The sequence below is a fragment of the Ceratotherium simum genome, chromosome 21 (assembly GCF_057802395.1).
Source record: "Ceratotherium simum simum isolate JZ-2026a chromosome 21, ASM5780239v1, whole genome shotgun sequence".
Lineage (NCBI taxonomy): Eukaryota > Metazoa > Chordata > Mammalia > Perissodactyla > Rhinocerotidae > Ceratotherium > Ceratotherium simum.
In genome coordinates, this window is record NC_141920.1 from 36026488 (window position 1) to 36040118 (window position 13631).

Below are 13631 nucleotides of genomic sequence, written 5' to 3' on the forward strand. Positions count from 1 at the left end.
AAGTTGGGGTCTGTGTGGTTTTAAAACTTAAACGACTTCATTCACAATATTTTTTAAGTGCCTAATATTTTGTATAGAGCGTAAGCTTCCAAAAAATCATTAAGAAAGGGAGATTGCAGTAGTGGCATCCTTTTAGAGAGCGAAAATAAAGTATGTACACAAAGATAAATATCTATGAATGGTATCTTATAGAAAAAGCCAACCAAGGCCTAGAGTTATCTGGGCAATCAAAGAGGAGAATCACCACAGGCTGGTTTAGAGGGGAAAGGGGCATCGACAGGGGGAGACCTTGGCTGGTGTCCATTCCTTTATCAAAGCAGTTAAAGCAGCATAGTTCAATGGAACTTTCTGCAGTCATGGGAATGTTCTACATCTCTGAGGTCTCCTATTCACATGAAAGCATCACCAAGGTAGAAGAATAACAAGAGAAAAAGTACAGAAGCAGGTGTGTGTCTGGACAGTTCTGAGAGCAAAATATTGCCTGGAACCCTAATTAGAAAAGGAGATTTAGAGCTGGAACATAACATTTTGGGAATAGAGAGCCAGTTAAGGCTTTGCTGCACACAAAAAAGGAAGACTATTTGGGATGAAGTGGAAGGACTAGGGAGAGACTGAGGGCAAGGAGGGAATTCTTGCCAAGTCCAGACTGGAGTTAATGAAAATCTGCACCAAGTGCTGTTAACACAAAGCCGTGTGACACATAGTAACAGGAGAAATTAACAAATCTCCATGACTCAAGTACCCAAGAGGGAAGTCAAAGATAATGTCCACTTTTGAACTGAATGAGACGGTGGGAAAATACAATGACTTGTCTTCTGTGAGGGACAAATCCTGAGCTTACTGGTAGAAATGTTGAGATGCTGGTGAGCCATCCCCAGCCAGAGTTGGTCAAAGGCAGTTGATGACGCTAAAATGAATTGAAGCCCCTAAACAGAGAAGGAGTGACGGTGGTAGTTACTGGAGATACTATAAATTAAGGAAAGAGAGTTTTGTACGAGAGTGGTTGGCAACTGGCACACTGTCCGGAGGATAAAGCATGATTCCCAAACTGTGTCCAAAGGCACCCTGAGGCACCAAGTTGAACTCACTGGGGCATTGTGGGATATTTTACATTTTTGAAGGAAACAGAGAAACATCTGTTGGACACTATGCAAAGTACTACTATTAAGTTGTTTGGACCTAATTATTTAATAAATAAATAGACCTGTTCGTTCATTTCTTTTAGCCTAAGAGTGCCATGAAAAAATTACTGAGATCCTAAGGGTGCTGTGAGCTAAGAACATTTTTTGATCTCTGGAATAATAAAAGTTAAATCCTGAGAAATGGCCAATAAGTTTAGTAACAAAAATGTTTTTGTAATCTTAAAACAAAATCAGGTGACTTCCAGTGGTTGGAGTGCACGTAAGATGGTAGGTTTGAAGAATATGGGGGTGAGGCATTGAAGCTTTGGAAGCAGCCATTAGTCTTCCATTTTAGGGATAGAAATGAAAGGAAGGTCAAAAATGGAACAAAAATTCAGGGTTCTGGGCTATTAAGGAAAATAGAGATATGTTTTTATACAAAGGGAATGTGTCTAGTGCAGAAGAAAGTTTGAGAGGAGAAAATGAAATGGTGGATCAGGTCCTGCCCCAGGTGGGAGAAGACAGGATGGAAAGCAAAGGCAAGAACCTTTCTCTTGGAAGGAAGGGTAAGGAAACCAAGTTAAGAACCTACGATGTGGTCTATTAGGACTTGCGTGTGTGTTTTCCCTTTCAGCTTTCGTAATCTCCCCGGGAGGGAAACATTATCCCTGCATCAGAGGTGAAGAAGCTGAGTTTGGGGTAATGAAGAGAATGCAGATAAAGTTCCTAAGATCTTTTGAGACAGAGGAGAGGGAACTTGAGAGAGTTTCTTACTCAGTTTGGGCTGCTGTAACAAATTACCATAGATTGGGTAGCTTAAACCACAAACATTTATTTCTCATGGTTCTGAAGGCTGAGAAGTCCAAGATTAAGACACCTACAAATTCAGAGAGCTAGCTTCATGATTCATAAATGGCTGTCTTCTCACTGTGTCTTCACATGGCTAAAGGGGCAAGGGAGCTCTCTGGGGTCTCTTTTATAAGGGCACTAATCCCATTCACGAGGGCTCCACCCTCATGACCTAATCACCTCCCAAAGTCCCTGACTGCTAACACTAATCACCTCCCAAAGTCCCTGACTGCTAACACCATTACATTAGGGGTTAGGATTTCAATATACGAATTTGGGGTGGGGGTGGAGGACGAAAACATTCAGTCCATAACAGAAGGCTTCCTCTATATTGTCTCCATCTTCCTCAATAATCTAGACAGCACTTCTCAAACTGTAATGTGCACACAAATCTCCTGGGAATCTTGTTAAGTGCAGATTTTGATTTCGTTGGGTTGGGGTAGGGCCTGAGAATATGCATTTCTACTGTGTTCCCTGGCAATGCCAGTGCTGCTGGTCCATGGACCACACTTTGAGTGGGAAGATCTAGAAAACCAGGTCATCGGCTCAGAGTTTCTAGAATAGTGCCAGGTGTTTAGTAGGTCCTGGATAAATATTTGTTGGATTGTGGCTAAATTGAATAGTTTACATAAAGATGTGTGTTCCAGGAGCAAAGAGATGGGAACTAGTTCTGAGATGAGGAAAGAGCAAGTGCAGATGATCTGAGAGAGGGGCCAAGAGGAAGGCCAGGGGATGCAGCAGACAGGGAACTTCCTCTGTGGAACCTTGAGGGAGTAAGGTGCTGGCAATTGAGTGGGGTCTGAAACCAAATCAAAATAAAAGTCAGAATTGAGTGGATAGAAGGGCTATGAGATCTGCAGCTCAGTGGCTTTGTTGACTGGATGTCAGTGTTGCTGAGGATGAGGGCAGGAGGTAGGAGGAAAGCAGTAAATGTGAGCAGGTGCTGGCATAATCAAGAAAATATTCTGGAGTCAGGTGAATGACAGAGATGACAACATGGAAACAGAAGTATGAATGCCATTGAGTTCAAAAGCATTGCTGGGAGATTTAACAATGATCTGTAGAATGAGCACAGGCCCACGGAAACTCCCCAAATCTGGCAAAGTATCCAAATCATCAAGGGGGGGAGTTTTGAAAATACCGATTCCCAGACCCTGCCCCTAGACATTTGGAGTTCATAGGTCTAGGAACAGACCCTGGGATCTGTATTTTTAAGGAGTTGCCCACAAGGATTCTGATGTTGCAGCCAAGGTTGGGGGTCTCTGAATAACCTTCTGTAACTCCATGGAGTGAATGTGAGAGGAGAAAGGTCCTCTGGGGAAGGAAAGGCACTGAGTGTACACCCTCAGCTAAAATAGAGGCATTGCAGGAATCCTCAAGGAAATTTCCAGAATCTTTGCACACTGGAATTTTACATCTGGGCAGCTTGATAAATGGCACTACAAAGCTGTAATATTTCATGATTTCTTTAATTGTGACAGTCATGATCAGGCAATCTCTTCTGAATGATCAAATAGGTTTTCTGCTGGCCTAAACCCCAATTCATATTTGTTCAGATTTAATCCACTTCACAGATGAATGCATCAAATTTCGTGTTACTGTTAAGTTAATGTGGATTCTTTATTGTACTTCTGTAAGAGAATTTCTCCCTCGACTTCTTTTATTCTCTTAGAGAGGAAGGGTTTTGTAAAACAATTTCTAAAATCATAATGAAAAAGAAGCATGGGAAGGTGGTGAAGACCACAAGCCATGGAGCCTGATTTGTCTGGGTTTGGACCCAGTTCTGCCACTCACCACCTCTGTGGCCCAGAGCCCAGATCTCGAGCCCCATGTGTGAGTGTCGTCATATGTAAAACACAGATAATAACACCAACCTCACAGGGCAACTATTGGAATTGAATAAGTTAATACATTTAAAACTCTTCAAACTGTACTCAGCATGTATAAATTATCAATGAAAGCTTGGTGGTGTATGATTACATTGCCTTGTCACTGTTGTAAGCTACCACTTATATAAGACCAGTCAACTTACCCTGCTGTGTCGGAGAATCTCTGTCTCTGGGGAACAAGAGTGGGGCCTTACACAGGAAGCCCACACCATCTATTTGGTGCTCCAGTAAGAAGGAGTGAGTCCAGTTGCTACCACTGCCTGAGCAATGGCAGAAGGTTCCATAAGTTCTTTGTGTAGAATAAAGAAAGAGATGGGATCGGAAAGCAAAATTATCCTCATATAACTGACAAGTATTTATTGAGCACCCACTGAAGACTAGGAATTGTGTGGAGGGCCAATGATATGAAAACTCAGTCGCTGCCATCTTGAAGCTTGGTTTGATAAGAAAATAAATGCAAGATAATAAAATAATTGCTTTCATGACGATGTATTCAAAACTCAATAGTAGCACAGAAGAGAATTTCTGATGTTCTTTGGATGTTACCCACACAAAGACACAAACATCGATTTCTAAGATGGGTAACTCATGTCATCCTTGAAGCAATTAAGCAATGAATGATAGCTGGAAACCAAGAATTATAAATTCACGGTTGATTATAACTTACATTTGTATCATACTTATTTTATTTTAAGCTTCGCAGTACCTCCAAGAGATGAAGACATTGATAATCTCATTTACAACCAAGAAAGTGTAGGTTCAGAAAATGTAGGCTCCCTGACCAAAATCATACTTTTAATAAGTCACAGAGTGGAGACTGGAACCTGGGTCCACGCTGTTAGTTGTCTTTACACTGAGCTAAGCTGCAGTAACCAGCACAATAACCTAAGGAATCCTGTTTAATTAAAAAGAGATAAGGAGATGAATTTCATATTAAACCTAAATAGTATGATGGTTTGTCTATGCAAGTAATCAATAATCAATCTATAGATAACAAGAGATAAGAAGACCTTTACTTGAACCAGGCTGAGGACTATAATCTGGGAAGGCAGTCTCTGTCAAGCAAGAAAGTGTTCTGAAGAAGCATGGTTTTCAGTACAGTTTTATACCTTTTCAGAACCAAGAAAATACATTAAACACACCCAGGATACATATTCATCAAAATTTCCAAGAAGTATTCAGTTGCAAATTAGCAGGTCAATGTGACCCTGATGTCCAGGAAAGGAGACTTATCTTCAGGAGCACTGATAGGGGTATTACCAATACTGGTAGTTGTAGGAGGGGAAGTATGCATTCTTATCTTCAAAGAGTGCATTCTTTTACTTTGAGATAAAATTTAACGCATTTTTTACTTTAATGGTTAAAGCAGATGTACAGTGTATATTTGATAGGTCATAAGTCAGGCTTCTTTAGTTCAAGCCACATCAGTTATAAACCAGAATAGCTACCCCGTATACCTCAATATGTGAACATTTCTTGTCAGTTTTAAATTATGTCCTCATCGCCTATGTTAGACATCTGGCGATTTTAACTGTTGTTAAGCATCAGTCGCACATTTTCTAACCACATATACTGTTGTTTGGGGGAGCGAGGGGAGAGGGTGCTTTGTTTGTGATAATGTAAAACAGCAAACTGGCATTTTGTTTCCCCAGCTTATTCAAAAATTGACGGATGTTGCTGAAGAATGTCAGAACAATCAGTTAAAGAAGCTCAAAGAAATCTGTGAGAAGTAAGCCTCCGTTCTCATTACAATGGGCTTGAGTCTATAAATGTATTAAACGCAAATTGCCATTTGATTTGCCTTTTTTCCCTTTTACTTCCATTTTGACTTCAGAGAGAAGAAGGAATTAAAGAAGAAAATGGATAAAAAGAGGCAGGAGAAGATAACAGAAGCTAAATCCAAAGACAAAAGCCAGATGGAAGAGTAAGGAGAAAGAGCCCCTTCTCCCCAACTTTTACCTGGGATCGTTTTATTCTGTATCAGAATAACAGGTTCTTAACCACGCAAAGACCCATCTGGAAAATTTCTCCTCTAATTAACCTCTCGAAAGATCCCTTTTGTAAGGTTTTTAACACGGAACTCAAAGCGCAGTTCAATAAGGGACCGAGGCGCACCCGGGGACTTTTAGATAAAGACTGAGTAAAGAACTTTCCTTCCAGAAAGGCTGAATCCTCACCTCCCATACTGTCAGACAGCCTTGCCCGCCTTTAGTGAAAGCTGAGCTTTGCCCTTGAGGGGACCCTGACCTTTGTCCAGAGCTGGCGGGTTGTACCTTCCTTGCAGCAGCAATAAGAAGGTTGAGAGTTCTGTCAACTTTCATCTGGAAGCCTGAGGTCCCCATGTTTGTCCATGCCGGATGAGTTCCTATAACAATCTATTTGTCCTTTGCTTTTAGGGAAAAGACAGAGATGATCCGGTCATACATCCAGGAGGTGGTGCAGTACATCAAGAGGGTATGTCGCTTAATCCCTCTCTCCTCTGCAGACTGTGTTTGAGCCTTTGACAAGCACTGTGTGAGCCTCTGGAGGGAAATGCCAGGCCTCGTTGTATCTAGGTATCACCAGCCCCCAGAAGAGCTGCTTCACAGAGCAGGCGTTCTGTAATCAGTGTTTCTGCAAGTTTAATTGCAGACCTGCGTATAAAAAAGCTCATCTAAAGATAGATGTCAAGAATCATTTCCAAAGTCAGGAGCCCAGAAACATGATGTCAATGGGGCATTCCCCAAAGAACCTTTAGTTGTCATCAATGGTAGAGAAGATGGCAACCTCCAAAGGCACTTCTTATTTTTTTTTAAATGGTATTTTGGAAATTTTCAAACATTAACAAAAATGTAAGAATAGTATAATTCATTTGTTGACACAAATAACCACTAACCATTGTACAGATAAGAGAAAGAGAAGGTGACCTTTACTTGGGCCAAGCTGAGGACTATAACCTGGGAAGGCAGTCTCCACAAAGGAAGAAAGTGTTCTGTAGAAGCATGGTTTTCAGTACAGTTTTATACCTTTTTAGAACAAAGAACATACATCAAACTTGCCCAGGATACATACTCATCAAAGTTTCAAAGAGATATTCAGTTGCAGATTAACAGGTCAAATTGACCCCAATGTCCAGGAAAGGAAATTTGTCTTCATTACTGATACTAGTGTTCCCCATACTGGCATCATAGGAAAGAAAGTATGCATCCTTATCTTCAAAGAGTGTGTTCTTGAGATAACGTTTAATGCATCCTTATCGTTAATGGTTAAAGTAGATGTAAAATGTATGTTTGATATGCCATAGGTCAGGCTTCTTTAGTTCAGGCTGAATCAGGTTTAAACCAGAATAGCTACCCCATATACCTCAATATGTGAAAATTTATTATCACATTGATCACCCCATCGCCACCCCTGTGTACTCATCACTCAGCTCCAACACTTACAACAGTCCTCTACACTTGTAAGGGCAGTTCTCGACCAGAATATAAAATAATTAGATGTACGCCATAGATCTGAAAAGCTTTCAATTTTGTCTGAAAACATTCACTTGAGTGTGTAGATGAAAATGACTTTCTTGTAACTTTCTTATAGTTAGAAGAGGCTCAAAGTAAACGACAAGAAAAGCTCGTAGAGAAACACAAGGAGATCCGTCAGCAGATCCTGGATGAAAAGCCCGAGGTAAACTGAACCAAATAATGATACACAATAATTTCATTTTCTTTCCATTCAATTAGAATAAGACCTCCCTAGTTCATGTACCTGTCACACAGTCTCAGATCAGTTCTCAGATGTGAAACCATGTATCTTTCTCAATGATGGTAAAAATCTTTATAGCAATATTCCGTATGCACTTATCATCAGCTGGTGAGCTTTAAACACTGCAAATGCCTGGAACCCAGCTCCGGAGATTTGGGTTAAATTGGTCTGCGTATGGTTCAGATGTAGGTATATTTAAAGCACCCCACCCACCCATCCCTGCCAGGATAGAAAGAATTAGAGAAATTAGCCAAGCCTCTTCCCCTCTGAATATCTGATGTAATTATTGTAATGACAGACTCTGTCCAGCAGAGGATGTCCTGTACCCAAATCATCCTGGTTTTTATCCAAGAAAATATTCTCATAAACCAGAAACAGAAAAAAAAATAACACTTTTTTTTCCTTGTAATAATAGTTTATAGGGATTCCACTTTAAGATTACCTTATGCTTGTTGTTTGGTTAAAATCGATTGTTTCATGAATATTAACTTTAAACAAACTGAATATTTCTAAATCAAAGACTTTCAGGTTAGCAAACATCATCTTGGTTTTATAGCATTCTAACCATTTGATTCATCACCAGATATTTTTCTGTTTGGAAAAATGTGCTTTTCAATTTTTCTGTCCTTCTATCTGCAGAGTAAAATACCTAATTTAAAAGGTACTGCTATTTCATACAAGTGCTTTTTGAACTTGCAAAGCTCAAAAGTGTTAGTTTAGTTTCACTGTATAGTCCATTCATCAATTTACATTTCTTGTGGCTAATTCTAAATATATCTTTGTGGTTATTTCTGCTCCATGCCTTTCATATTTATTGGATAGGACATTTATTTAATATTTTGACTCCTAAAGTTTTAAGCCTTGGCAATATAGATTCTCAAGCATTATGAAAATATAAGGATTAATAATTACTTAGATATGCTGTTAATTTTTTTATAAATATACAATTTAAATATTTTTAACCTCCCTCTCAGGTTGATTATGCATTAGTAAAGTGGAATAAATTTTAACATAATTTCAGAAATTGCTATACTTTTCAGTTAGGATTGATCTTTTAAAAATGTTCAAATGTTGGGAGAAAAAGATCCAGATTTGACTGAAATCTAAGAAACAACTTAACAATAATCAGTCCCCAGTGATATATTCAAATATGTACCTTTTTAGTCCATGCTGTCTAAATTCAGATTTGTCATTACTTTGTACACTGACATAATATACTTAGCTTATGGTTGATATCTCATTAGCCAGTTTTTGTATTTCTAAAATATCTCTTTTGGGAAATATTGTTATTCCTACAGAGTTTTATTTTGCCTTGTTTTTGTTTTTGGTCCAAATATGTCAACTACTTTACTCATAGACAAAATGCAATCACAAATGTGTTTAAATTACATAACTCTCAATCTAAATAACCCTACAAAGATTTTATGTTACTGCTCTAAGTCATCAAGATAAAAAACAACTTTAGTAGGTGTTGAAGCACCTTTAAACTTCTTCATTGGATATAACCAAACATTAGAAGAACTAATAACTGTTGGATAATTTATTAGTCAAGGTGCATTCAGCAGCAACTTAACTACAGAAAACCGAATTAAAACTGGCTTAAACAATAATAAAATTTAGTAAGTCACATTACTGGAAGTTCAGAGGTATCCCAGTTCAAGGAATGGTTAATTCAGTGACTCAACAACCTCATCAAGAACCCAGGTATTTTCAGAATTTCCACTGTGCCATTCTCAGTTTGTTGCCTTTCATCCCCAGGCTGTAAACCCACAGTCACAAGATGGCTGCCATTGCTCCATGCATCACAACCTTACATAAAATCATTCAAAGGCAGAAAACGAAATGTCTTCATCATGTAACCTTTATAAGATTGAGGAAAACCTTCCTAAATCTCCCCAATAAGCTTCCCCTCATTAACCAGAATTGTGTCATATGCCCATTCCTAAACAAATCACAGGCATGATAAGAAGAAAAAATAATAGAGGAGAGATAGCAATTGGGTAGGTAATTAACAGTGTGTGCCACTACCATATTTATAGCAAATTTTCCATTTCTTATTTTTTGGCCCCTTAGAAAGAGATCTGAAGTGTTTCTGTGAATTTTTAGTAGTTCTGTTGCCTTCATTTGTTACTATAAATAGGTACCATTATGGTTTCTCTTTGCTTTTCATCCATGAGGTTGCTCTTATGACCATTTTGTTGTGTCTGGATTTGAAGGCTGCCCTTGAAGATTGTTGGTTCCATGTCAAACTAAAGCATTTATTGAGAGATGTTCTTCAGGGCTTAAAAATGTTGTGCTTTGGAACCATGACTCGATTAATAAAATAGGAAATTATGACTGTTAATATTGTAGGACCCAGTGGCTAATAAAGAGAAATGACCATAACAAGAAAGAGCAATAGTAAACAGTGGAGTAAACAATAAGATCAAGTGTAGGTCATGTGGAGAAAGACCATAGCACAGGACAGCAAATGTAGGAAACAAAAGGCCAGGCCCAGCGTGGCAGTCATCCATGCTCCTGTAATTGTTGGATGTGGACCAGAAACAGAATGGCACTGGCTTTGGAATAATCCCTCTCACATCCAGTATTGGAATGGCCTTTGAAGCTTAACACGGATATGAGGGAAACTGACAACAGCAGAAACAAATTAGAAAAAGGAGCAACTCAAGGAAATGAAGCTGACCAACAATATCTATAAAGGAGGTTAACTGAGTCAGTTCCATTCAGTCAGAAAGCTGAGAGGCAGAGTGACTTTATGACAGCTAGAAATGTATGAACTCGTCCATCACTGAGTGTTGGACAAGGAAATTGAGTTGACGCTATAGTAGGTAACGTTCAAGATAGTTGCAACCTTCTTATGAAGAGAAAAGCATGCTAGACTTTGCCAGAGGTTACTGAGGGGAATAGAGTTCCTCCTTTAAGTATTTTGCAGGTGGGATAAGCAGTTTTCTAACTGGAACCAATAATGGCTAATCTTTCACTTACAGCAAACATATACACTGCATGGCGTCATATTTCTTCCCATTCATCAATTTCTTTCACCATATTGTCGAATATAATTTCTTCCTCTTCATCCACTTATTCTAACTAGTGTAATAATGTGTTTTGTGTTCCTAACCTCCTCCTAAACAGGGAGCAAGCTCTTTTTACGTTCCTATTTTCTCCTAGTGTTACTATTTTGAGCCGTTCTGAACCCCAGTTACCATCTGTGTAATTTTCCAAGCCTTTGGTAACCAAACTCCTTTAAAAGTGAACAAACAGGACTAAAAATATTTTTAACAAAAGAAATTTGAAAAGCCAGTTGCTGGAAGACAACAGTTCTTCTGTGGCAAGGAGGAATTCTTCTGGCTAGATTTAGAGCAAGCTACATGTGGAGATTAATTCAAAACGTGACTTTGCCAACCTTTTACTCAACAACAAGCTCATGATCTGGAAGGATCAACTCAATTTTTACTATCTTGCAACAGAACAGTCATAAGAGAATGTCCCTCAATCAAAACAGGTTAAAAAAAACATTTCTTTTCCACAGATGGACCAAGAACTTTTGTCCTGCTTGGTCTGTATTTAGCAGGGGACCAAATTTGGCTAGCTACAATGTGAAAGTTTATTTTAGAATGCCCCACTTTGTGACATCCCCAAGGCCTTTTTCCTATGAAGAGTCCATTTTTCCCCATTAAAACAGAGATTCCATGAGTCTATTCCTTTTGTATATAATTTTTGGGGCATTGGGGAAAATGGAAGTAGGTGATCCCTAGAGGCAACTTATAATACAAAAGATAAATATTTTGGCCCTCAGTTTGACATAAAATTACATTGTACATTCCTGTACATAAGTCCCTATGAAATTTATTAAGTTACAAACAACAGTAGACATTCTTAAAAGAGAATACTCAGCTCCTTTTCAGGAGAGTTCTAAATTGTGGAGAAATGAGCAGCTGCATGTTTCTAGCCATGAAATTGTTGATTCAGTCCCTGAGTGTATGCTGTTTTCAGCTTTGCTCAAGTATGTCTTTTTATGAAATCTATAGCTGGAGAGTTCTTGGATGGATGTGATAAACCCTAGCCAGTCTTTCAACTCAGTGACATAATTGGTTTCCTTGGGATTTGCATACCTGGGTTTGCCAAAACCAATAGGAAAGGGTTGATTTGTACAAAAGGTGTTGGAAGCAACTCAAGAACAGCTGCCAGTGGAGAGAAACCACAACTTTTGTGGTCATGCTCGACTCTGAATTGATTCAGTATAAAAAGGACTTTCTCCCTTTTTCCTGAACAAAGAGATTTATTTTCAAGTGTTGAAACATCGTTAATCAGGAGTTGCCCTATCTGCTGCTAATATTCCAATGGATATTGATCACTTTGCAGCTCCTGGCTCTCATGACAAGAAGAATCATCTTTGGAGGGGACTTTTTAATGAACCATCTCTGTAACCTCATAAAACAGTCGATAAATGTGTAATTTACTTTTTCTCTGACACTTAATTTGTCTTTGATGCTTCTTAGAACACAGGTTTTCTGTTTTAATTTAGCTCATAAGCAAGAGAGAATTCCAGGAACCTTTAGGGCATTTTAATTTATAGCCAAGGAACATTTAATCATGTAGCTACTGGATCTTTTTTTCCCCTCCATCTGGGGAATATAGACTGATTTTCCTCATTTCCCCTCTGACACCCATGTAACAGGATGAGTGACTCATCTCTCTGGGTAAAGTTAGTCTTGTCAGGCCTACCACTGGGCCCTGAGACAGAACCCTAAATGTGGCTGATATTTCAATCCTGCCTTCCCAGTGTTCAGAGAGACAGAGACTAACTTGGGGATTAAAAGTAAAACCTCTTTCTTACAAGATTCATTTGTGCCTCCTCTAATCTTTTGCTCCCTGCTAGTACCCACTGGGCCCTCTCATAGAAGCCAGACCACAGACTCCAAATTGGCTGCCTATTGACTATGTTTTGCTCATTGTCAAGTCTTGGTTGACCCACCTAGTGGGGTTTTTTTGGTTTGTTTTTTCTGTGGAAGAAATTTCCTTTTCATTTTTATCAATGTGAAGAATTAGCTTTCTAAAAAATATATAGTTATTCATTATTCTCTTGAATGTAAAACTTAGACATGTTTATTCTCCTTCCAGGCAGTACTAGAATATTAGAACAATTTTAACTCCATTTGTCTCCTCTTGATTTATTTTTGAAATTTATTCTGTAGACTTCTAGACCCATAAGACATTATTATTCTATGTTATATAGTCAGTGTTCATTTAGATTTATCTACGTATTCAGAACCTTCTTTGCTGAACATTCTTTCTTATGTCTCAGACTATATATTTGGCATCATTATCTTCTATATCCTTTAGAAGTTCCTCTTATACGTTCTACTGATGGTAAACTCTTTGGTTTTTGTTTTCCTTTTTGTCTGAAAATGTCTTTATTTTACCTTCTTTCTGGAATGATATTTTCACTAGGTACAGAATTTTAGGTTGTCAGTTATTTTCTTTTGGCACATTGAAGATAAAATTCCACTGTCCTCTGACTTCTCTTGTTGAGAACTTAACTGTTAGTCTTAGAGTGTAGTTCTTTTGATGATAACTTGTATTTTCCTGCCTTGCTTGCTTTAGGATTTTTTTTCTTATGTTTTAAGCAGTTTTTCTATGTTGTATCTAAATATGTGTTTGAGGTGGCTGGATGGATAGTTTTCATCAGTTCTGTAAAAACTCAGCTATCATGTCAGCAAAAATGACTTCCAACACATTTTCCAAAAGTTTCCTTCCATCACATAATTTACATATAAAATAAAGTGGACCTTCTTACTCTATCTTCTGTCTGTTAACTCTTTTCCATATTTTCCATCCTTTTCTGTCTGTGCTACCCTGCGGACAATTTTTTATGACCCTTTTTCTAATTCACTAATTCTTTGTTTACACTGCTATACCACTCATCCACTGAGTTTTTACTTTTAGCTTTTGTATTTTATTTAATTCTAGAAGTTCTATTTGGTTTATTTTCAAATCTACAATTTATATGCCTGGCTTATTGTAGGGAAGGTTTCCT

General features: G+C 38.3%; 1 protein-coding gene across 2 annotated transcripts in view; it reads left to right on the plus strand.

Moving 5' to 3' along the window:
* The window catches only part of PLCB1 (phospholipase C beta 1), a 684700-nt gene that overhangs the window by 600575 nt on the left and 70494 nt on the right, over positions 1-13631 (plus strand). For both annotated transcript variants that reach the window (XM_004433764.3, XM_004433765.3), the window contains exons 28-31: positions 5512-5588; positions 5694-5783; positions 6256-6313; positions 7430-7516. In XM_004433764.3, the coding sequence (XP_004433821.1) occupies positions 5512-5588; positions 5694-5783; positions 6256-6313; positions 7430-7516 (312 nt within the window). The remainder of the gene's footprint in view (positions 1-5511; positions 5589-5693; positions 5784-6255; positions 6314-7429; positions 7517-13631) is intronic.